Raw genomic sequence first — 23,182 nt, 5'->3', positions numbered from 1 at the left:
CCCTGTTGTGTTCATTCTGCCTGCATCCCCCGAGCAGGACTCAGCCACAAGCACCTAGACCTGAGGTCCTTGTTTATTAACAATGGCACTTAGACCCACACAACCCAGGCTGAAGGGGCAGGTGGGTAGAAATCAGAGGCTGTGCTGAGGAGGAGGTTTTTTTTGTTTTTTTTTTGGGGGGGGGGGAGGGCAGCGCTGGACTCTGCCCCTCCCTTCTCCCCCAAAGCTGGCACTGCCTTAAAGCAGGGCCTGACAAGTGCAAGTTTAGCTCTTGCAGCAGCCAGGATGTGCCCCCCTCATTCCCACCAGTCAAGTTCTCAGGTGGACAGGGCCCCACCTGGCTGAGTAGGGGGGCAGTAGTTCAGGACTCCACCTGGATGGCTTGATCCTGGGACGGAGGTGGGGGGCTGTCTTCCCCCTACAGCTCAGCCTGGCCCCCACTGGGGCCCGTGTACTGGATGATGGCCAGGAAGGTGCGAATCTCCATGGGCTGCAGTGTGACTCCCAGCGGGTTAAGCGGAGGGTAGGCCTGGCGCCTGGCTGCACCTGGGAGAGGAAGCCAGGGGTTAACTGCCCAGGGGCAGCAGCGGGGGTGCCCTGGGCCTAGATGCTGCCAGCTTCTCCACCGGAGGGTGGACATAACCCTCCCCTGTGTCTGTGAGCTCCCCACGCCATGAGTACAGCTGAGGGGCTCTGGCCACATGCAAGACAGGGCCTCCCCCATCCCCCAAGGGCCCAATGTGCCAGCTGCCCACCATCCCCTAGGTAAGGTGGCAGGCACTGGCTGTGCTGGGCAGAACGGGGGGCACAGCATCAGGGCTGCTGGCCTCTGATCCGTGCTTTAGTGCGGGGGTGGTGACCTACCTGTGGCTGGCCTCCAGCTGAGCCGGTTCATGGCATCTCGCTTCTGGTTGGCCACCAGATTCATCTCCTGCAGGGAGGTGATGGTGAAGGAGGAGAACAGGTGCTGGGTGGGGAGAGACATGGTCAGCAACTTCCTCAGGTGAACCCCGCCTCCTTCTGGCCACCCCCAGACCTGCAGGTGAGTAGACAGCAGCAGCAGCTCCACACCCCACCCACCCCGACAAAGGGGACTCCTGCAGGCTGGTGTGAAAACCGGATTCTGTGCTGCCTGTCCTCAGCCTCTGGGTGGGGCTGCTCATTCACGCTCCACCCCAGAGCTGGCTGCATTTCAGTGCCAGGAATGGGAGCCCTGAGGAGTCAAAAGCACCCACCTCTAGGGGCCAGGGGTTAGCATCAAGTGGGTGAGACCCCCCTCCATAAAACAGCTGTCATGCCCTATGCCCACTGCACCTTGTGTCTAAGGATCCCTCTCCCCATGTGGATGTGCAGCCATCTCTGGTGTGGGACTTGGCAGCTGTTTTATACAAGGATCCTTTGTGTGATGCTAAGATCCACCCCAGAGGTGGCTGCATCTCAGCCCTAGGCAAGGGAGACTGTCAAATGCTTTAGATGAAAAAGCCTCTAGGCCAGCGGCTCAGCAAGTCCCAGGTACCTACCAGCAGGTCGACAGTGACGGGCTGGGAGCAGTTTGCACTCTCCCCTCTCTCGAACTGGTGCTCCAGGCGGATGAGGACGGAGCTGGGGTCCCACTGGGCCAGTGTCAGGAGATGGACGGAGGGGGGAAGCTCTTGCTTCAGAGCAGAGAACTGGGGAGGAAGGGGAGACAGGGTGTCAGGCTGCCAGAACAGCACCCCTAAAGGGACAGTTTCAGCAAACTTAAAAAAAAGTCATCACCTGCCCTTGAACTATTTCAGTTCCCCAGGCTCCGTCCGTGGCTGCAGGGCAGCGCAGTGTGGATACAATGCACTCCCCTTCTCCTCGAGGGGCTGGCCTGCAGCTCCCAGCGTACAACAGCGTCCCCCTACCTATGATGGGTTGGGGGGACAGGCGGAGCCCTGCTTTCAGCAGAGAGCGGCTGGCTTGTCACAACCTTTCAGTTTACTTGATCCCTCAATTTTCTGTGGAAGATCAGCTTCGACAGAACAGGTGGTGATGATCCCATCTGCCCTCACAAGTGAGTCACCCCAGCATAGGTTTCACGGGGGGCATGTGTGGTGTGTGTAACCCAATTCTTGGGAGGAGTCGTCCCCCACAAGCAGGGACCACAGGGCCATCAGCTCTAGCCCTTTTTGTCAGGAGATCTCAAAGCACTTTATGCAGGTCAGGCTTATTAGCCCCATTTTACAGATAGGGAAAGTGAGGCACAGGGGGGGAAGGGACTTGCCCCCGGCCACTGTGTGCTACCCACTAGACAACACTGCACAGTCCCTTCCAGGCAGCACAGATTGAAAACAGGTCCCTCGTGTACAGCTGGCAAGGGGGGAGATTGACCAGATTTGTTTTCACCCAGCGAGTTGTTTAGCTGGGGATGGCTATTGCCAACTTAGCAAAGGGAGGAGATGGGAAGAGAGGAGTTTAAAATCCAGTTATATTTAAACAACGCTGACTTAACCCTAAGTCCTGGCCAGGAAGAGGGCAAATACCTCTCCCCCCGCTGAAATTTTCCATGGGGAAAAACTGGAGTCGTCCCGCCCCCCCACCCCCCATCTTGCCCCACAGCAAAGCTTCCCACAAAGGGATTTTGGCCCTAGCAATTTTCCTGCCTGAATTTAACCTAATGAGCAGAAAGGAGGCACCTGCTCCATGGGGGGCGGGGGGGGGTGCTTGGCCATGATGGGCTTAACCTATAGTTCACCATAGCCCTCCTGGTCAGCTGGCCCTGGGCTGTGTTGGGGTGGGGGCAGGAGCTGTAGGACTGGGAGAAAGGGGAGAGGCATAGCGATCAGAAAGACAAGGATTTCCCTCCTTGTCCAGCTCAAAGAGCCCTGCTCTGGCTGGAGGTGAGTTGGGAGCTGAGGCTGAGACCCCCCTACAACTCATTTCACAAGTGGGTGAAGCAGTTGGGAAGAAGCAGCCCCTGGCAGGATTCAAACCAGCAGCTCACCGTTCCCCTCCCTAAAGCACAGAGCCCTGCCCAGGCACCTGCTTGAGGCTGCGCTGCCCCCGGTGGAAGGAAGGGCCCCCTCCAGGTGCCAGGACCAGCTGGGGGGCCATGAACTCCTGCTGGGCCTGCAGCCGGTGCCGATCGGCCGAAGACTCCACTGTGTCCAGGAAGACGAGGTGCCGGCCCCGCACCACCAGGCCGTCGTGGTAGACCCCAGGCTCCAGCAGGGGCTCCCCCACCCCGCGGTTGTCGTCATAGAGCAGCCGTCGGTGCACCTAGCCGCAGGGAGGGAATGTCAGAGCTGGGCGCCCTCGCTGTTGTGCTGTGGGGCAGGGGGTGGGGGGCTGGGAGCTGCACAGGTGCAAGTCGAGGGCACATGGGATTGTAGAGCTAAGGGCGCCACCTGCTGGCACAGCCCTGCTTCTGCAGGAAGGGGGCGATGCACACAGGCTCAGAATGGGGGCGGGGGTGTTGTGGGGGGAGTGGAGTCCACCCTTTCTCTTCCACCCTTTCTCCTCCCCATCCACCTCTGCGGGGAGGGGTGGGAAAGAGGGGCAAGATTCCTCTCTCCCCCTTCCCCAGTCTCTCACCATGAGCTCCACGGAGCCATCGGCCACGCTGCTGCCCCCCTGCGAGCGATCCGTCAGCACCGTCAGCTGGAACTTCTTGTTCTAGAGAGAAGAGCAAGCCCAGAGCTAACGGGGGTGGGGGGGTGTGACGCCCTGCCAGGGAGGGTCACTCCCCAGCATCCTCTGCTCCCTCCAGCAGGTGGCAATGGGAGCATTCCCCCATGCCCCCCCAGCAGCTCTGGTGCTCTTCCATCCTCTTGTGTCTGCCTGCGGCTTCCTGGCCCCTTCCTGCGCTGCATTCCCCATCCCTGTGGCTGTAGGGGGAGCACTTGGCGGTGGGGGGGGGGGAAGGGCTCCATTTCTTCCTTCTGGAACGGCCTCCCTCGTGTGTCTCTGCAGTGATACCTCCTCCTCTTGTGACACTGCACTCCATATTCCTCATAGTGATATTTCAATACATGGTTATGGCATAATTATGATGCATTTTGCACAAGATGGGTCATGGGAGGTGTCAGTGGAAAAGGGACGATTTGCTGAATGATTATCCTATTTGTATGCATGGATCATTTTTGTATCTGAAGTTATAAATCTTGGCTGGGTGTATTTCAGATGTTTCATTTGAGGCTACGTCTACACTAAGCACCTTTGAGCGACCCAGCTATGCTGCTAAAAGGCGCACGGTGGCAATGCCGTTTGGTGGCAGGAGAGAGCTCTCTTGCCGACAAAAATCTTCCACACACAAAAAAAAAAAAAAGCAAGCGGCGGTAGCTTTGTGGGCAGGAAAGCGCTCCTGCTGACAAAGCTGTTCATGCTGGTGCTTTTCCTCAGCAAAACTTCTGGTGTTCAGGGGTGGGGTTCACACCCCTGAACGACAAAAGTTTTGCGGACAGAAGTCCAGTGTAGACAAAACCCGAGTAACACCCACAACCAGCCTTTCAGGTACAACAGGGAAAAGCTAGACAGGGCTGCTGGACTATGAAAAGGCTTAGCCTTCTTGTAAATGTTTCAACTGGCCTGTAAGTAACGGCTGCTATGACCCAGCAAGGGCATGAGACCAGATCACAGGATACTGGACTCCATGTTGGGTACCTGTATTTTTCCACAAACTGGGTGGGAACTGTTGTTGGAACAAAGGGTTCCTACCGTATGTTTAAGCTATATAAGGTGGGGTGTGACAGCATCTAGGGGCCTCACTCCCCACCTAAGGGAACTCCTGGAAACACATGAGGACCAAAGACTGAACTGGGGGAAGTGCTGGGCCCAGGCTAAAGGGATTTCTAGCCTGCGAATGGAAACGCGGTGTACTGCTTGGATCAACAGCCACGCTGAGAGATTGTTAATTCATATCCAATCTGTCATTTTAGGCTTCGTTTGCGGTTTTGTTTATTTACTAGGCGATACATTAAGTGATAGCAAACAGATCTTGTCATTAATAAACTTGTTTTTTGCTTTACCTAAGCCAGTGTGTCTTTGAGTGAAATGTCCTGCACCACCCTGATGAGCCAACTGCCCCCGGCTCCCCGCCCCACTGAAACTCACTCCCCCAGCATCTGGATCCCACCATTGAGACCCTCACACCCAGACCCCCTGCCAAGCTCTATCCCCCTGACACCTCCCAAGCCCCAACCACTTTCACCTGGACCTCCCAGCAGATTCCCACTACTGTTGCACCCAGAACCCCCCCTCCCAACAAGCCTCTGTGCATCCAGATCCCCCCGCACCCAGATTGCCCCACACCTGGATCCTTCCACACTTGGATCCTGCCTTTCTGCCCACACCTGGCATGGAGGGGCAGGGCCCTGGGGTGTTTCTGGGGCAGGCTGGGTCCTTGCACTGTGTCAGGGTTGGGTGCAGCCTTATTGCTGAGTGTGTCCCAGGGGGAGCTGCACAGTGATCTCCCACCTCTGTACAGCCAGGGGCCTGTGCGCACCAGTGCCAGGCTGGAGCCTCCACATTTATTTGACAAATAAAATTTGCAGAATTTTAAAATATTGTGCGCAGAATTGTTAATTTTTTGGCACAGAATGCCCTCAGGAGTATCAGGTAGCTCAGTTTGGGTGTGTGGCACCTCCTGCTGTCAAGTTGGGTGATAACAGGGCCTGGTGAGGCTGGCTGTATCTCCAGCACAGCAGTGTGGGCAGGGCCAACCCAGCTGTGTGTCCTACAGGGGCACAGCGGTTCCCAAACTGCACCTCAGAGATGGCAACCCGTCACACCCATCTCTGCCTTTGTTCGAGCCACTGCATGGGCCAGAGCAGATCTGGGGGCATGGGAACAAGTGACCAGCAGCACCACCTGCTGGCCAGCACTGGTGTCTGCAACGCTTCCCCCCCAAGATCTTTACCATATCTGGCACCCACCACTGTAGGAATCAAGCCCTCGCCATCTTTAGGGCATTTACTCCCTCACCCCGTCCCTGTGCAGACAGGACAGTTGTTTATTGATGGGGAAACTGAGGCACGGGGACACAATGTCACAAGCTCCCACAGCAGAGCCAAGAACTGAAGGCCCAGGCCAGTATCGCTACCCCCTGGACCATCCCTGTATCTCCAAGGAGAGGAATCCCCCCCACACACACACACACACACTACCGTGATGGGGAGGGGACCCAGAAAATGCCAACAGGGGCCCCCAGTGGCCCTGGTACCTTGATATAGATGCGACTGTTGACGGGATAGTAGTTCCCAGCCACCGCCTCCGTCTGGCTCAGGTTCCACGTGGCCCGATAATCCCGCCTGCCATGAGCACCAGAGCCCCATTAAGCCCCGTGTCGGCCATCTCCCCCACTGCCCCTAATCCGGGAGGGGGGGCGGTAGGGCCAGTTTGGGCTGTGCAGTCCGGGGCTCTGGGCAGATCCCAAGCAACAAGGCTCCCAGCCTGGCCCTGGCTGGGGAATGGACTGTTCCATAGCGGCAGAGGGAAGCTCCCCTTATACCTAGCCCTGGGGTATCCCACATGCTGCCACAGTCCACAGCTGACACCCCCCAGAGGAGGCTGCTGGCTAACCATGGGGGGGTGTTGGCCAGGGCTCATTGGAGTAGCTCATGCAGGGCCCTCCATTCAGGAACGTCAAACAATAATTAAGGCCTGGACGTTCATTAAGACACAGCCCCTTTTTACTACAATCCACAGCCCCTTTTTACTTTTTACTAGAAGGGACTCGATAATTCAATGGAAGACACGAGAATGGAACCCAGGACTCCTGACTCCCAGCCCTGCCCCCCCGCTCCCCTCCCAGAGCTGCAGGGAGAACCCAGGAGTCCTGACTCCACCCTGGAATCATCCCATCCCCCCCCCACCCCCCCCCCCTGAGGAAGGATCACCCCACTCCCAATGTCTCCCTGCCCCCCTTTACCTCCGCTCCAGAATCTCCCGCCCGTTGGAGTCTGTGTAGAAGCGTCCGTCCGTCTGCAGGGATGTCTCAAAACGGCTGATGATCTCCTTGCCCAGCCCGTCGCTGCGGCAGAGGGGGCAGCAGGGTCAGACGTGGGGTCTGGCAGCACACGGATTCCCCCCACCCCCGACACTTTCTGGGGCTGTTCTGACATTTTCCATCTCAGCTGTGTCAATGGCCGGGGTGCTCCCCATGAAAAGCATCATGGGGATGGACAAATTGATGTGCCGTCAAAACTCCCAAATACTTGCATTTGGCAGCACTGCTGCAGTGCCTCCCACTTTACAAACCTGGCTCCCTGGTCAGACTACACCTCCCATGCGGCGCCAGGGACTCCCATAATGCACCACCTCCTGCCCCCAAGAGGGGAGGCTGTGGTGCATCATAGGAAACGTAGTCCAACCAGGGACCCCAAACCAGAGGGAATGGAAACGTGAGGCATTTGAACTACAACTCCCATGGCGCATTGCACCAGCCCCCACCCCAAGAGGAGAGGCTGTGGTGCACCATGGGAGATGTAGTCCACCCAGGGAGCCCAGCCCAGAGAGGAAGATGGGAGCATGAGGCACCAAAACCACAACTTCCATGGAGCACGGCAGCAGGCCTCCAAGTTGAAATTACTTTGGTTTTCAGGCGGTTTCCTTCCATTTCCCACCCAGCTCTCACACTCACTCTACAGGGATGGGCCCCACCGTCCACTCCAGCTCCACGTAGGCCTGCCCGGCATAGAGCCGCACCACCTGCGAGCACCACGAAGAGAAGTTCTGGTAAACCTCCTGTACCAGCTTGTTCTGGACCAGAGAGAGAGAGAGAGAGACACGTGTGTGGGGTCCCCGCACCCAGCACTGCCTTTCAGCCACTTCTGGGTTAGGGCATGGGGGGTGGGCACAGTTTAGAGCAGGATCCCTCATCAGATGCGGAAATGCAGCTCCTTCTGGGGCAGGCTGTTAGCAGCCCACGGAAACTCAGCACAGCGTTGGAGGAGAGTAAGGAAAGGATCCTGTATTCAGCTGGAAGTGCAATGAGGCGTGATTGCAGGATCCTGAAGGGGGTTAGCTTTGATTGAGACATCACGGTAAGGTTAAGGAACATGCAAGGGGATCTTCAATGGTCGTTAGGAGGTGGGACCTTAATTTTAAGTCTTACCCAAGAGCTAGCAACTCTGCTCTAACCCAGTGGACTCCAGTCCCCCAGCCAGACTTGGGAATAGAACCCAGGCATCCTGGCTCCCAGCCGCGCCCCCTGCTCTAACCGCTAGATCCCACTCCCCTCCCAGCTAGCTCAGGGCTAGCGGCATAAGGGAATCAGAGACAAGAGACTTCGGCTCCCACGCCCAGCCCCCTGGAGGTTCCCACACCGGGGATGCCCCCACCACCTACCTTCACCAGGTACGTGCGGGCTCGCCTAGCCACAGGGAGGGGCTCGGAGTGGTTTGGCCGGAAGATATATGCCCCGGAGGCCTGGGCGCTGTCGTCATCACCAATGCTGGCGTTGTACCTTGGCCAGGGGCAAGAGAGGGGAGGGTGGTGAGACAGCAGCCCCGAGGAAGGTCCAATCAGCTGCCCAGAGCATCATGAGCCCCAATGCCAGGGAGAGACACCCCGCCCTACCCACCCACACACAGCTCCAGCACTGGCCAAGAGATCAAACTCTCTCTCCTGGCTATTACCCTGGTTTACAGCTGGGGAAACTGAGGCACAGAGGGATGGGGAGAAAGGTATTCACTCGTGCTCAAATGTGAGCCAATGACAGAGCTGGGAATAGAACCCAGGAGTCCTGATCCCCAGCTCCCACTGCTCTACCCACTAGAGACCACTCCCCCCCAGAGGTGGGGATAGAACCCAGGCGTCCCGACTCCCCCCAGCTCACTGACCAGAAAAAGCTCTGAGACACAGGCAGCGAGATGCTTTTGTCCAGGTTCTGAATCTCCCTCAGGAGCCCAGTGACCGGGTCGAACAGAACCCGGAGGTGCTGTGGGGAAGAAAGCAAGATCATCAATAGACCACGACCCGGGGGGACAACCCACTGCAGGGCCCTCATTCCTCCACCTCCGATTACCCTCCCCTCCACCTGGGGGTCGCCCGGAAGGGACGCCCTGGGTCACACAGTCCAGTCCCCACCCGGTCAGATACTAATCTAGTGCCATCTTAAAGCTCGTTAGGTTGTTTACCTCCCACTGCTCCCATTGGAGGCCATTCCAGACATGGCTGCCTAGAAACCCGCTTCTCATTGCCAGCCTACACTATTTCCTGGACCGTTTATCTCACTTTGTTCGTGTGCCAACATTATCCTTTAGCTTCAACAGTTCTTCCCCTTCCCGAGAAGCCTATTGCACAATATTTATTAGGCATATTACGGTACCGCCTCCGAGCCCCAGTCACGGGCCTGGGCCGTATTGTGCTAGGCGCTGTACGTTATTTATTAGGTGTATTACGGTAGCGCCTCGGAGCCCCAGTCATGGAGCAGCTGGAGGCGGACAGACAAGAACAGAGATAGTCCCTGCCCCAAAAGAACTGACCCGACAAACGAAGTGAAACTGACCGGGCTGCACCCTTGCTCAGGACAGTACCTCATTCTGGAACTCCCTGGGGGACCAGGTGTCCACCCAGGGTTGGGCCTGCTCCCGGATCCGCGTGGCTAGCCTGGAGCGCAGGTCCCTGTTGGCCGTTTTCGAGATGGTGTAGGTGCTGTAGCCCAGGGGAGGGGCCAAGGCTGGGAAGATCAACTCGTGGGTGGCATCTCCCCGGCCTCGCCTCACTGCCCGGGTGAAGTTTGAGACGGGGACAACCTGGAAACAGAAAGAAAAACCGTCTGAGGCCCCATCGGGAGGGTCCGAACAGAGATTGTGCCACATGGGGACACCATGGGGCTGATGCAGGGAGCTCTCAGGTTAAGCAGAGTCAGACTTGGTTAGAACGTGGATGGGAGACCAAGGAAAATCCAGGGAGGGGGCTGTCTGTCAGCTCTTCAGCACTCCCCCCTCACAGTCAGTGCTGGCCCCAATGCCACAGAGCGATGCTAGGGGGCGCTGTGCTGCAGGGAGAGGGGTGGGAGCTCAGGAGGGGCCACTCCCCCCTTGGGGTCAGCACTGGCCCCAGTGTGGCACTAAGGGGCGCTGTGCAGCAAGGACCGGGAGCTCGGTGGGGGGCACTGACCCCAATGCCACAAGTATCTGTGGACACCATCGCCCCCTAGAGGATGCAATCAGACCTGCTCGAGTGCATGCAATCATACCGCCCTCTAGTGGTGGCAGCAGGCAGAGCCTACACGAGCAGCATTGCAGCTCCCCGTTAAGGGGGAGGGAGGGATAGCTCAGTGGTTTGAGCACTGGCCTGCTAAACCCAGGGTTGTGAGTTCAATCCTTGAGGGGGCCATTTAGGGATCGGGGCAAAAATTGGGGATTGGTCCTGCTTTGAGCGGGGGGTTGGACTAGATGACCTCCTGAGGTCCCTTCCAACCCTGATATTCTAAGAGACCCTTCCTTTTGCTAGAAGATGCCCGAGCCCAACCCCAGCTAACAACTGAATCCCCTACAGGCCCACGACACGGGAAACAGGTCAAGCAGGCAGCCGCAGGGAGGAGAGAAAAAGCCAAGAAGGAAGACGCTCTGGCCCTACCTCATTCGGCACCATCTGGCCGTTGGGATCGGTCACCGAATACGAGGCTCCTTTCACGGGCAGCCGGACGTTCCAGCTCACACGCCGTCCCAGCGGGTTGTAGAGGATCACCATGAACTGGACAGACAGACCCAGGTTAGCAAGATGCTCACCCCATCCTCCCCACCGCCAGCCAGAGGGCACGGGTGCTATTCACTGGCTGAGCCCGGAGAGGATAAAAGCCATCCTACAATCGACACGGTAAGGGCGAGTCTCCTCCAGCTCAAGCAGCGACCTGCCGTCTCGGGGCTGGTGGAGCTGGGTTCTAGGCCGGGCTCCCCTCCCGCGGTCTAAACAACAACAAGGTCCTTACGGTGCCGGCGGATTCAGTCAGCGGGCACACGCTGATATTGAGGTAGTTGCAATAGATGAAGTTCTCCTTGTTGCCACTGATGCTGGCCAGAGCATTACTGACCAGGACCTGCAAGAGGAGAGATGCCTCCCATCAGGTGAGAGACGAGAGATCCACCTCCCCCCACACACCCACACACTCCAGCTGTGAGTCTGACTCTAAGGGGGGCGCTGTGCTGCAGGGAGTGGGAGGCCCCACTGCCAGTATGGACCCCAATGCAAGAGGGTGGCACTAGGGGGCGCTGTGCTGCAGGGAACAGGGTGGGGCACTTCTCCTCTCATGGTCAGTGGTGGCCCCAATTCCCCAGCATACAAGTAGGGGGCGCTGTGCTGTGCTGCGAGGAGCTTGATAGAGGGGGGCGCTCTCCCCTTGGGCCCAGCATGGACCCCAGTGCCCGAGGGCAGTGCTAGGGCCCCGCTGGGGACTAGAGAGGTTAGCAGAGGATGCACTAAAGAGCATGTTTAGGCCACGAGACAGATATTGCCAGGTCTCCACAGCAAGGCATCACCAGGGCCACCCTTTGCTGAGGAGAGGAGTAGGGAGTTATTAGGGGGGTCCCCTTTAACTGAAGAAATCCCCTTGCCCAGCGCTGAGATGCAGCCACCTCTGGGGTGAGGCCATAGCAGGTCCTTGGCTACACCGACACCCCCCTAGGCTGCCTTTTCCTTGGGCCATCCTGCCTCGGATGCTCGATGCAGGGCGACTAGAGGAGGCAGAGTCAGGTTCCGGGATCTCTGGAGGGGAACAGGGTGCCAAGGAGCCAGGGCACGTACCTGGCAAGCATCCCAGCCGGCAGCCAGGCGCTTGGCGTAGTCATTAGCCACGTGCTGCTTCTCTGTCCCGCTGACGGCGTCATGATGCTGGGCCACCGCCATGGCCCGGCCTGTGGAGGAACAAGGAGCTGCACCAAACCCACGGGATGGGACGATGCAGGGGGCAGGGAAAGGGGGATTGTGGGGCCAGACAGCCCCCAAATCCAACCTCTCCAATAGAGGGCTGGGCCTGCACCTTTCCTGCCTGGCCTGAAGACTCCCCATCGGCCCCCAAGCTCCAGCATCAACTTGGCAACCTGCCCAAGGCCACACACATAGGAGCAGAACCCAGGAGTCCTGATGCTGTCCCCTGCTCTAACCACTAGACCCCACTCCCCTGCCAGAGCCTAGGAGTCCCGACACCCATCCCTGCAGCACTGGTTCACGTTGCTGGATGTGTGTATGGAGGAGGCAGCACTGCCCTCTGCTGGCTGCAACAGGAGCTCTTCCTTTGTTCCGTCTCCCACTAGTGGCTGCAGGGGGCAGGATAAATTTGGGGGGAATTGCAATAACGGGGTGATTCACGGCGCAGCAGCTCACGTACGGAGCACGGCACTGTCTCCTTCCCCGTAGGGGCCTGTCCTCGCCACCGGACCGGCCAAGGCTTCCAGCTGGTTGCAAACCTGCAAGGGGAGGGAGGGGGAGCAGTGATGAGAAAACATTTATCAGCATCCAGTAACTCTCCAGGAGGGACTCGCCGCTCCCATTTCATAGAGGGGGAAACTGAGGCATAGAGAGGGGATGGGACCTGCCCAAAGTCACACAGAGCTAGGGATTGAACCCTGGATCCCAGCCCCTCTGCTCTAACCACTAGACCCCACTCCCCTCTCAGAGCTGGGGGACAGAACTCTGGAGTCCGACCCCCTAGCTCAGACCTCCTTGCTGTCCCGCTCAGAGCAGGGTGCTGGGAAGATTGACAGGCAGCAGGTCACAGGGAGAAGGGACGTGGGCGGGATCCCGGACTCCCAGCCCCCAACTGGGGATGCCCACCTGTAGGAAGTTATTGCTCAGTCGCTCGTAGCGTTTGAAGGCCGGCCGGCTGGTGAAGTAGCCTGTCCAGAACTGGTGCGGCCCGTCAGCGTAAGGGAAGAAATCGTCGTATTTGAGGGACCTGTGCGACACCAAAGAGGGTCTCCTCTGCAACTCATGGGTCCAGAAGACCCGGACCTTCTCCCTTCCCCCTCCTCAATCCACCCCACCTGCACACTGCCTGGCCAGAGGGGGGTAGCCAGCCAGCCCGCGCCACAGCTCAGCCCCTGAACCCAGCACCAGCCACTCCCAGGGCCCGAGGAACAGAGAGGAGGCTTATAATGGCATGGAAGAAACTAAAGAGAGATGAGCTCATTTATATACTCCAGTGCGGCGCTAGGGGGCGCTGTGCGGCAGAGAGCAGGGTACAGGCTCAGTAGGGGGCGCTCTGCCCGTCCAGTCGGTCCCCAGGGCGGCTCCATCATTACCCCTCCAAAGGGGACGCACCGGGGGTTAGCAAGACCATCCTCTCCACCCTAGCATGGGGGGCGTGGGACAGCGCAGGCCACCCCAGGTGGGTTCCTGCCAGCCCCACACCGCCCTCCGGCCCCGGTGCTCACCACGACAGGTTGGCTTTGAAGAGTTCCCACAGGTAGCAGGTGGGGGTGGAGTACAGCACGTGAACCTGGCTCCCGTTGAGTTGCTGGAAGAGACACAAGGGGGTGGAGGAAGCGGTGGGGCAATCGGGCCAGCTGGGGGCTGGGCTCTGTCGTCCCTAGTGGCCAGTCAGGGTAAGGAGTCTGCTGCAGCCTCCAGCTACCAGGCCTCGGTCCGTCGCTCAGGCAGCACGGCCTGCCGCTCCCAGAGCCCGAGGACCCGGGTTCGAGCCCAGCCGTTGCCCCCATCACAGCAGGGCCCTGCCGAGTGCAACAGGCCTCCTGCCTGGGCCACGCGGCTGCCCCCAGGGGCCTGGCCTGTGGGTCAGGAAGTGGGAGCCCAACCCTCTGCGTCTGGAGCGGGGAGCCTCTCCCGGCCCAGTATGCCTCCCAGGCGGGTCCCCACCGGACTGGGAAGCCCTGCACACCCCCCACCCCCCGGTTACCTGCGCGTTGACGTGTTTGATGAGCTTGTCCATGTTCTTGTACCACAGGTTGGCGTTCTCGTACTGGAAATCCGAGCCCATTGTCATGACAATGTGCTTGGTCCGGTAGTGCTTGGCCTGTGACAGAAGGAGACGCTTCAAGCTCCCCGCTCAGAGAGCCCCCCCTCTCGGTACCCAGATCCCGAGCTAAGGCCTCCCCGTGGCGAGAGCCTGGCAGGCAGCCGGCGCAGGGAAAGGCAACATTGTTTTGGCAAAATGGAAGTGTTTTTCTGCAGGAAATTCTGGCTTTGCGAAACGGGCGGTTGGCGGAAAAGTCATTTTGACGCGTTTCTGACCCTGCGGAGCAGAGGTCCCAGGGCACTGGGCCGACACACCGGTCACCGGAGCTAATGACAGAGATCGCCTGGAGAGTCCCCCAGGGAGGCTCCCCCAGTGCGATCTTGGGGCGGAGGAGGAAAATGGAGACCGGTCCAAAACATTCAGCTGCGTATTGCAGCTGACCAGAGACTGGCGGCATGTCACAGGGGCTGGAGCTGTCCCTGAGGCAATCCCATCACAAGATGCGATCCTTACGCTCTTTTCTGGGGCTGGTCTGTTATTTAAGAGGATAGGCACCGCAGTCCATGCTCTACACGAAATTATTATACCAGGGACAGACATTATTACACCGGCGTCCGGCCACGCAAGGGTGAAGCTAACAATGGACCCAAGAAATTCACATCCCCCGAAAGGGGCTTTACTACAGCCCCTCTCTGGCTATAAAATGACACTTTCCCCCATGGACCAGCAATTCCCCACCCAATCTCCAGGCAGCCTCTAAGCGCCAGCCAATCACAAGAGTCGGCCACGAACAGCTGAGCGTCCTCTGATGGCAGAGGCAGGAATCAAACCCAGGAATCCTTACTTCCAGCCCCCTGCTCGAGCCATTACACCCCACTCCCTTCCCAGAGCCAGAAACAGAACCCAGGCCTCCTGGCTCCCAGGCCCTTTGCTCTAACCCCTAGACATAAGGCCAGCTGGCTGCAGAGGGTCCCCTCCCAGCTCTCACCTGGGCAGCCGCAGTTCCCAGGAAATACGCCACCAGGCTGTCCACATTATTCTCATCGCTCACATCATCCACAATGGGGCTGTCGGAGCAGAACTGGTCCCAGCAGAGGGACAGGGGCGGGTTGTAGCCGTTGGGAAGGACACCTGGGTGGAGGGAACAAGATCACCGGGGGCACAGGCACCTGGGTGGGATCCAGCCAGCGATATGAGGGACGATGCGGGTGTCGGGGGCCAGCACAGAGCCAGGGCCCACAGCTCTGCCTTGTGAGGCTGTCCCAGGTTGTGGGTGGGGCCCACCAACTGATGGGCACAGTGGCAGGGCAAAAGGAGCTGGCCTACAGGGGTGTAAATGCCAGGGAGGGAGGGGGCTCTGGGGGAAGGGTGAAATCCAGGCCCCAGGGGGGAAAGATCTGATTCTGTCCAGCCAGGAGTGCAGGCAGCACGGCCCAAGGGTGCTTGCTCCCAGCCCGATGGGGCCAGAGGTGGCAGTGGGGAAGGGTCCCTGTCCCCTCCCCTGATCTGAAAGGGCCCCACACCACCTGGCTGGGCATGGGGGATTCCCAGGTAGACAGGGGAGCGTGTGCTCCCTGGGCACCTCCCCAGCAACCCAATCTCTTCCCCCAGCCCCGATTAGGGATGCCACCTCTGAAGTACAAAAGGGGGGGGGATGACAAAAAAGCCCAGGGGGAGGGACCCCCAGGCCAGCCCCTCTCCTCCCCTCCATTCCAGGCCCCCAGCTGGACACCCCAGGTCCCATCAGGTGGGTCGGCCTGAGGGCAGCCTTTCTGCTTCTGCCACTGCCTCCCCCTCAACCATGAGTCTACCCCCCCCCGCCCCCGACACACACCTGGAGCCCACCCACCTGCCAGCTCTGGCTGCCCATTGGTCCGTGGCACCGTCTGCCTGTGGCACAGGTGCCCCGCCCCCCAAAACTGGGATGTTCCAGACTTGCCAGCACTCCCACTCCAGCTCACCGGTGAAGAGGTCGGCCCCGGGTGGCTGCAGGCTGGCGCTCGCTCTCCAGATCTGCTCCATCTCCTGCAACTGCTCCCGGTTGGCTTTGTCCTGGTAATCCAGTCGGCCGAAAAAGAAGCCATCAAAGCCCATCTGGAAAGGGGACGGCAGCAGGAGGGGTCAACGCCAAGAGCCCGAGAGCCAGCAAATGCTGAGGCAGCAGCGTGACCTCGTGGCTAGAGTGCTAGACGGGAACTCAGGAGACCTGGGTTCTATTCCCAGCTCTGCCACTGACCTGCTGGGTGACCTTGGGGAAGTCCCACCCCTACTTTGTGCCTCGGTTTCCCCACCTGGAAAATGGTGATAATGCTCCTGACCTGCACAAAGCACTTTGAGACCTGCTGATGGAGAGTGACACACACTGTCCCCAGCAGGCTACCCCCTTGGCCTCCGAAGTCCCTGCCCATTTGGGGTGGGGGGGTGCACGGTTCCAGGCCCCACCAGGGGACCTCACCTGGGCGAAGAGGGAGGCCTGCTCTCGGGAGTGGCCGAAGGGGTCAATGTGCCAGGCGGCGCGGGGCCGGCCGCATTCCCCGAAGGTCTCCTGCAGGAAGCGCAGCCCCAGCGTCATCTGGTCAATCATGGCGTTGTAGTGGGTGGCCGCCTCGTCATTCATGCACCAGCCGCCATTGATAAATTCCAGCCGCCCTGTAGGGAAGGAGAGGGGGCGGGTCGCCCTCAGCGCCAGGCGAGCAGGGAGGCCGGGCACCGCTGGGATCTGCAGCTGCCTGGCAGTGCCGGGGAAGAAGAGAAGCCAGGGACTTTCTGAGGGTGTGGGGCAGCATGGACATAAGATGACACTGGCCAATATCACGTGTGCATGTGAGAGATGCTGATCCACACAAGCAAACACTGTGTGTGTGAGGCAGACACGCACACCCACACGTGTAGGCTACCTGCAGCCATAGCTAGGAGTGTCTGTGATCTGCTTTTTTACACTGTGCCAATAAAGATCTGAATCAAGTTGTGCGAGAGACACAAGATGACCCAAGCAGAAGCCCCACATGTATGTGTGGGACAGAGACACACCCCAGACATTTGCTCCCTCTGTGCGTGTGTGTTATGAGGTACCCACCAGTACAGGCAAAGGGTCAGTGTGCATGGCATGACGCACAACAACCCAGTCAGGCATATTATCTGGGCATGTGGCTTTCACACACCGGCCTCTAGTGACGTTGCACTCCATATGCTTTGTAAAAATATGTTTCTAAGTGTGAATATGATGTAACTGGAATATGCTGTATGCAAAAGGTCTCCTGTAAGGTATCATTACAAAGCTTATAATCCACTGAGTGTGGTCATCCTATTTGTATGAATGTGACCTTCTTTTACCTGAAACTAGGAACCTGAAGTATAACTCTGAGGTCCTATTGTAATTACACAAAGTGTGGGCCAATTAATGGTGGTTTAGAATCTTGATGGCTCCCATTGACCAGGACAACTTGTTGTAAATGACAGGTTTCAGAGTAGCAGCCGTGTTAGTCTGTATTCGCGAAAAGAAAAGGAGGACTTGTGGCACCTTAGAGACTAACCAATTTATTTGAGCATAAGCTTTCGTGAGTGCCACAAGTACTCCTTTTCTTTTTGGTTGTAAATGGTTTGTTTACCTGCAAGCCTTCCTGTGTACATGTACGGAAGAATGAGGTCTTACAGTGACATGTGATCAACCCCATCTTAAACCTGGTGCTTTTTCCATTTAGAAAGGGGTGTGGGGACCCACAGAGACAAAGGATTCCCGCCTTGTGCCAAAGCTATAAAAGGGAGTGGAACAGAACAAAGGGGACTGCCAGTCATGAAAAATTCCCTAGTTACCACCTGAGCAGGAACTAACAAGGTCTGTAACAGGGGAAAGGATTGGGCCCAGACTAGGAAGGAGTCTAGTCTGTGAAAGAAGGTTATTGGAACATTACTGAGGGTGAGATTTACCTGAAATCAGTTTCTTAACGTATTAGGCTTAGACTTGTGTGTTTTGTTTTATTTTGCTTGGTAACTTACTTTGTTCTGTCTGTTATTACTTGGAACCACTTAAATCCTACTTTTTATACTTAATAAAATTACTTTTGTTTATTATTAAACCCAGAGTAAGTGATTAATACCTGGCTGTGCATCTCTCTCTATCAGTGTTATAAAGGGCGGACAATTTATAAGTTTACCCTGTATAAGCTTTATACAGAGTAAAACAGATTGACTTGGGGTTTGGATCCCATTGGGAACTGGGTGTTTGGGTGCTGGAGACAGGGGACCTGTGAGCAGTTTTTGGTTAAAGTCTGCATGTTTGGGGGTGTGGACCAGACCTGGGTCTGCGTTGCAGAAGGCTAGCGTGTCTGGCTCAACAAGGCAGGGTTCTGGAGTCCCAAGCTGGCAGGGAAAACGGGCTCAGAGGTAACTTCAGCACGTCAGGTGACAGTACCAAGGAGATCTCTCTGACCGAACCCCTCACACCACGCACGCCCATTGATTGACCCAGGCATATTATCTGGGCATGTCTCTTTCACACACATGGGCCATGGGCCTGTACTAGTCAGTATTGCACAACATACACCCAGAGACACATGCGTGGTGCGTGTCAGAGAAACACACCCGCAGACCCAACTGAGGCAAAGAATCCCTGTGAGCGTGTCTCTCTCTCCCCATCTCCCCCACCTATGCAGACATCCCTCTGTATGAGCGGGCTGGGGACATCACCAGACCCAGCAGTGCAGGTCACTCCACCTTCTGCCACAAGAGCAGTGCCCAGCTGGGCGGGATCCCTTACCCTCGCTGACCAGCTGCCTCACCGCCTGCTGCATTGGGTTCGTCTGCAGCCGCCACCAGCGGTAGAAAAAGGCCACCTCGACGTAGATAAAGCGCTTAGTGGGGTCGGCCAGGAGCTGGGGAATGACCGAGTCCAGGATGTACTGCACGCCGGCGTGCTGGATGTTATTGCGTGCTGCAAAGGGAAGGCACAGGGCTGAGCGGAGACATCCAGGGACCCATAAAGCAGGGACGGCAGCAAAGCCAGATCCCCCCGACCCAGCCACAGCACCCCCAGGAGGGCCGGATCCCCCACCTTACCACAACACCCGCAGCGCCCCTCCAGAGGGCTGGATCCCCCCGCAGCCATGGACAGCACCCCTGAGAATCTCAGATCTTTCTGTCTCTCCAGAGCAGGGGTAAGCCTCCCTCCCCAGAACTGCTCTGCACCTCCTGCAGTTCAAATATCCGTCTCCCCCCCAGAGCAGGGACAGCATCAGGGTGAGATAAGCTTGCACACACAGCACCCCCGGAGTCTCACCCGTCAACCAGCCAGCCCCCACCCCATGGTCCATTCCCCACCCACTCAATCAGCCAGTCCCCCCTCCCCCCGGCCTTGGTTGAAAGGCCCTATGACCTAGGCTTCTGCTTAAGTCACGCCCGTCCTGCACTGCTTTCTCTATGGCCTGAGAGATCAGATGCTCCAAAGGTATTAATGTTTCCACTAACTATGTGCTGACCTTGACTGATGTCATGGAAAAGCCGCCCACGTGAGACGCGGCCTCTAAAAGGTGAGTAAAACCACGGGCTTATTATGGCCGGGGGAGAACAGCGGGGAATGACAAAGATTCAACATATTCCTTGGCCTAGCAAGGACGGATACAAAACGCTCTGAGGAAGCATGATGTAATGATGTGGGGGGAGGGTGGGGGACAGTGTGTTAGATTCCTTGCTTCTGGGAGAGGAGTGGGGCCTTGTCGTTAGAGCACAGGGGTTGGGGAGACTGGGATTGAGGACTCCTGGGTTCTATTTGCAGGTCTGGAGAGGGAGCAGGGTCTAGTGGTTAGCTCAGGGTGGGGATTTCGGGACTCCTGGGTTCTAATCCCCACTCAGATTCACTGTGTGACCACAGGCAAGTCCTTTCCCCCAACTGTGCCCCGTGAAGCTAGGACGCTTAGTCCGTGAGTGCATGTGAACTGCCATGAAACATTCTGGCAGGCGACACAGACTTTATCAAGTATCTGGCAGGGAGGCAAGGTGGGAGCGTACCCAGGCCTGGGGCAGGTCCCTACAGCCCAGCCAGGGTTGGGAGGTGCTCTCTACCTCCATCAGCAGCAGAGGAAGTAAATATGCTGATGAGAATAAGATCTCTGAGCAGCGCTTCCTCCCCCACCCACATCTTGCTGCAGAAAGGAGCCCTCCCTCAGCTTGGACTCATGCAGGGTCATAGCCAGCTCTAAAGCCAGCAGAAACAGGGATCAGATAGCGACATTGGCCTTCAGATTTGATCCCGCTACGTGGGCTGGCTGGCTTAGTGTGTTTGGGGAAAGGGGATCCGGGGTGTGTCTGTTCTCTGGGACACAGGACAGCCAGAGTCTATAATTCCTGGCTCTGCCACTGGCCTACTGGGTGACCTTCGGCAAGTCTCCTCACTCTGTGCCTCAGTTTCCCCACCTATAAAATGGGGATGACAATACTGACCTCCTTTGTCAAGTGCTTTGAGATGTACTGATGATGAGCCCGAGGTAAGAGACCGGGATTAACCCACCAAGTCTGACTGCAGCAGCTCCGGTGCACAGAAACCCTCCCTCCCGCCCCTTGCGCACAGTCTCCACCACTTACCTCCATAAAAATACTGATCCACTGTTTTCAGCCAGCCCACATCATTGTGTGTGTGAGGGATCAAGTGGACATTCAGCATATCTGGTTTAGTGGCCGGGCAGGACTACGAGGAGAAAAATAACCAGACATGCTACAAACTGGAAGGGAAGGCCACAGCCCCATTGTAAGAGTTCTCGGGGCCAATAGGAGATACCTATCTGAACGGATATTGCTTGGTGTAGCCAGCGTGGAATGCTAGAGGTGGAAAGAGGCAATTGTCTTCTTGGCAGCCCCCTGCTCAGAGCTGGACTGCTCCCTGCCCTAGATTCTCCAAGGCTTTGGACAAACACTTATTGAAAAATAAATCACGTGCCAACAGCAGACTGAAGGAGTTTTTCCACTGATGTAGTTAATCCACTTCTCTGAGAGTCAGCAGCTAGGTTGACAGAAGGATTCTAGCTGTATCTACGCCAGGGGTTAGGTTGTCCTAAGTCCAGCACTCATGGCACTAAATTTTTCACAGCCCTGAGCGACAGAGCTAGGTCAATCTAAGTGTTCAGTGTAGACCAGGAGTACCTGGCTGGGGAGTCAGGACTCTTGGGTTCTAGCCCCAGCTCTGGAAGGGAGGCAAGGTCGGTGGTTAGAGCAGGGAGACTAGAAGTCAGGACTCTGGGGTTTGAGCTCGGTAGGAAGAGTGGTGTCTAGTGGTTAGAGCAGGTTAGAGCTGGGTTCTACTGTCTGCAACCTTGAGCCGCAGGCTCCCCAGCTGTAAAATGGAAAGATTTCACCCTGGCCAGGGTGCTCAACTTTGCAGAGCTCACAATGGGAGGTGGCTAATTATCGTAATAATCATCTAACTGAGAGGAAGCAACAGTTTAGGGAGATGGTGCGGGAGGAAAGGAAGAGGAACAAGCTGCAGAAACAGACAAAGGCACCAATCTGCACAGTATTATAATCCCCTAGAGCGCCCGCCCCACACACACACTGCTAGGGCTCAGCCTAAGGTCATGCATTCAGTGCTCCCTGTTTTACTGAACTCGGGAGGGGTGGGGGTGACCCTGGAAAAGGTTAGTTATCTGCTAATGGGATGAAGCATTGCTTTGAGCCCCAAGCTCCCCGCCAGGGCCGAGAATGGGCGGCGGAGGGGGGATGGAAATTAGACCCAGCCACTGCAACCTGTCCTCTAAACTCTGGACTGTCCTGCCTTCCCCACCAAGCTCCCCCACAAGAGCACCCCCCCACCCCACTACAGAACCTCATCCCCCCCTTCATCCCACAGTCTCAGAACCCCCAATGCAGATGGGCCCTCCTCTCACCCCTTCACCTCCCCCTTCTCCAGCCAAAGCTCACCCACCCCTCAGAAATCCCTCCCCCTTCCCTGAGCCCCCTTTACCCCTTCCCCCGACCCTCCTTCACCCGCTGCTCCCCCCACCAAGAGATCTCCCCTATCCCACCACCGCCCACTTCCCCAGAGCCGCCCCCATGCCTCCCCTTCAGTCAAAGCCCCCTATTTATCCCCTCCGCACAAAGCCTTCCCTTCTGCCTCCTCCAAAAGCTCATCTCCCCAGGCCCCCTACTTCCATTAGCTCCTCCACATGCCCCCACTTCCTGCCCCCCAGACCCTCCCTCTCCCAGCCCCTTTGGCTTCTTCACCCCATCTCGCTCATCCCAAGAGCGCCCCCCCCAGCAGCCCCCTCCCCTCCCGGGGCTCCCTGTCTCCTCCGATTCTCCTCTGCTGCCCACTACCTGCCCCACTGCCCCAGCCCCACACCCAGACCCCCGCGGCTCTTCTTCCCCCCGCCACGGGCCCCGGCGGCTGCTGCTGCTGCTCCCCCGCCCTCACCTCGTAGCCACAGCCGGCCGCGGCCGCCCGCAGCAGCCCCACGCCCAGGAGCAGCCCCACGAGCGGCCCCATCGCCCGCCTGCAACCGCGACCCCCGGCGCCTGGCTGCCGGGCGGCTCCCGCGATCATGTGACCAGGCCTCCACGTGACTCCCTGGCCACGGCATGCGGCTTCTCGCTTCGCCCCCCCGCGGAGGGGCCAATCCGCAGAGACGGGGCGGGGCCACGGCCTTCATTCGCCCCTCAAAGGCGTCAATGCAAATAAGGGACGCGCTGATTGGCTGACGGGGAGAGGGCGGGGCCATGATCCAGCTCCCACAAAATCCCCCCCCCATGCACCTCCATCTAGCCCCCTCCCAAAAGTGACTCCCTCATTGACAGCAGGCCGGAGGGCAGGGAGTGGGGAGGGCTGGGGTGACCCCTTCCCCGGGGGCCAGTCTCTGGGGCAGGGATCTCAACCTCCAATCACCCCAAGGGCCACATGAGGACAAGTACATTGGCCTAGGGCCGCATCAGTGACACCTTTCCACGCCACCCTATAAAAGCATAGGCAAAAATGAAGAGTAATCTAGTAGGCTACTAAAAGTCAACGAATTCGCTTTTTTTAAAACTGTAAACACTCAGCAATGCACCTCACTCAAAAGACAAAACACACATTTGCTTTTAGAATTACTTCCCTTAAAGCCCCCCCCTTTGCCCCCGGCCTCACCCCCACTCCACCCCTTCCATGAGGCTCTGCCCCTGCCCCGCCTCTTCCCACCTTCCCCAAAGTCCCTGCCCCAACTCTTCCGCCCCCTCCCTGCCCCTATTCCAACCCCTTCCCCAAATCCCCGCACCAGCCCCGCCTCTTCTCCACTTCCTCCCCGGAGCGCACCGTGTCCCCGCTCCTCCGTCCTGGAAAGT

At 57.9% G+C, this 23,182-nt stretch overlaps 1 protein-coding gene across 1 annotated transcript; it reads right to left on the bottom strand.

Moving 5' to 3' along the window:
• Nucleotides 1-55: 55 nt before the first annotated feature.
• On the bottom strand, nt 56-22,428 carry MAN2B1 (mannosidase alpha class 2B member 1). The gene is made up of 24 exons (XM_073319446.2): nt 22,281-22,428; nt 20,459-20,561; nt 18,639-18,812; nt 16,338-16,531; nt 15,844-15,976; nt 14,871-15,013; nt 13,823-13,939; nt 13,341-13,423; nt 12,742-12,862; nt 12,296-12,374; nt 11,713-11,822; nt 10,901-11,008; nt 10,549-10,665; nt 9,501-9,719; nt 8,805-8,902; nt 8,311-8,428; nt 7,604-7,722; nt 6,893-6,994; nt 6,185-6,272; nt 3,559-3,639; nt 3,007-3,243; nt 1,521-1,670; nt 865-967; nt 56-546 (listed from the first exon to the last, which is right to left on the bottom strand). Exons 1-24 carry the CDS (start codon nt 22,407-22,409, stop codon nt 419-421), a joined length of 3,054 nt encoding a protein of 1,017 aa, XP_073175547.2. The 5' UTR covers nt 22,410-22,428; the 3' UTR covers nt 56-418.
• Nucleotides 22,429-23,182: the final 754 nt, after the last annotated feature.

This window comes from Lepidochelys kempii, chromosome 20 (genome assembly GCF_965140285.1).
Source record: "Lepidochelys kempii isolate rLepKem1 chromosome 20, rLepKem1.hap1, whole genome shotgun sequence".
In the NCBI taxonomy this organism is placed as follows: domain Eukaryota; kingdom Metazoa; phylum Chordata; order Testudines; family Cheloniidae; genus Lepidochelys; species Lepidochelys kempii.
The sequence above is the reverse complement of the archived record's forward strand: the minus strand, read 5'-3'. Positions and strand labels throughout refer to the sequence as shown.

Coding starts and splice junctions, on each gene's coding strand:
- MAN2B1 (XM_073319446.2), bottom strand. CDS start 22,409: ATGATCGCGGGAGCCGCCCGGCAGCCAGGCGCCGGGGGTCGCGGTTGC. Junction 11,009..11,712: donor CCGGCTGGGATGCTTGCCAG/GTACGTGCCCTG, acceptor CTCCTCTTGCAG/GTCCTGGTCAGTAATGCTCT. Junction 10,666..10,900: donor TGACTGAATCCGCCGGCACC/GTAAGGACCTTG, acceptor CTGTCTGTCCAG/TTCATGGTGATCCTCTACAA.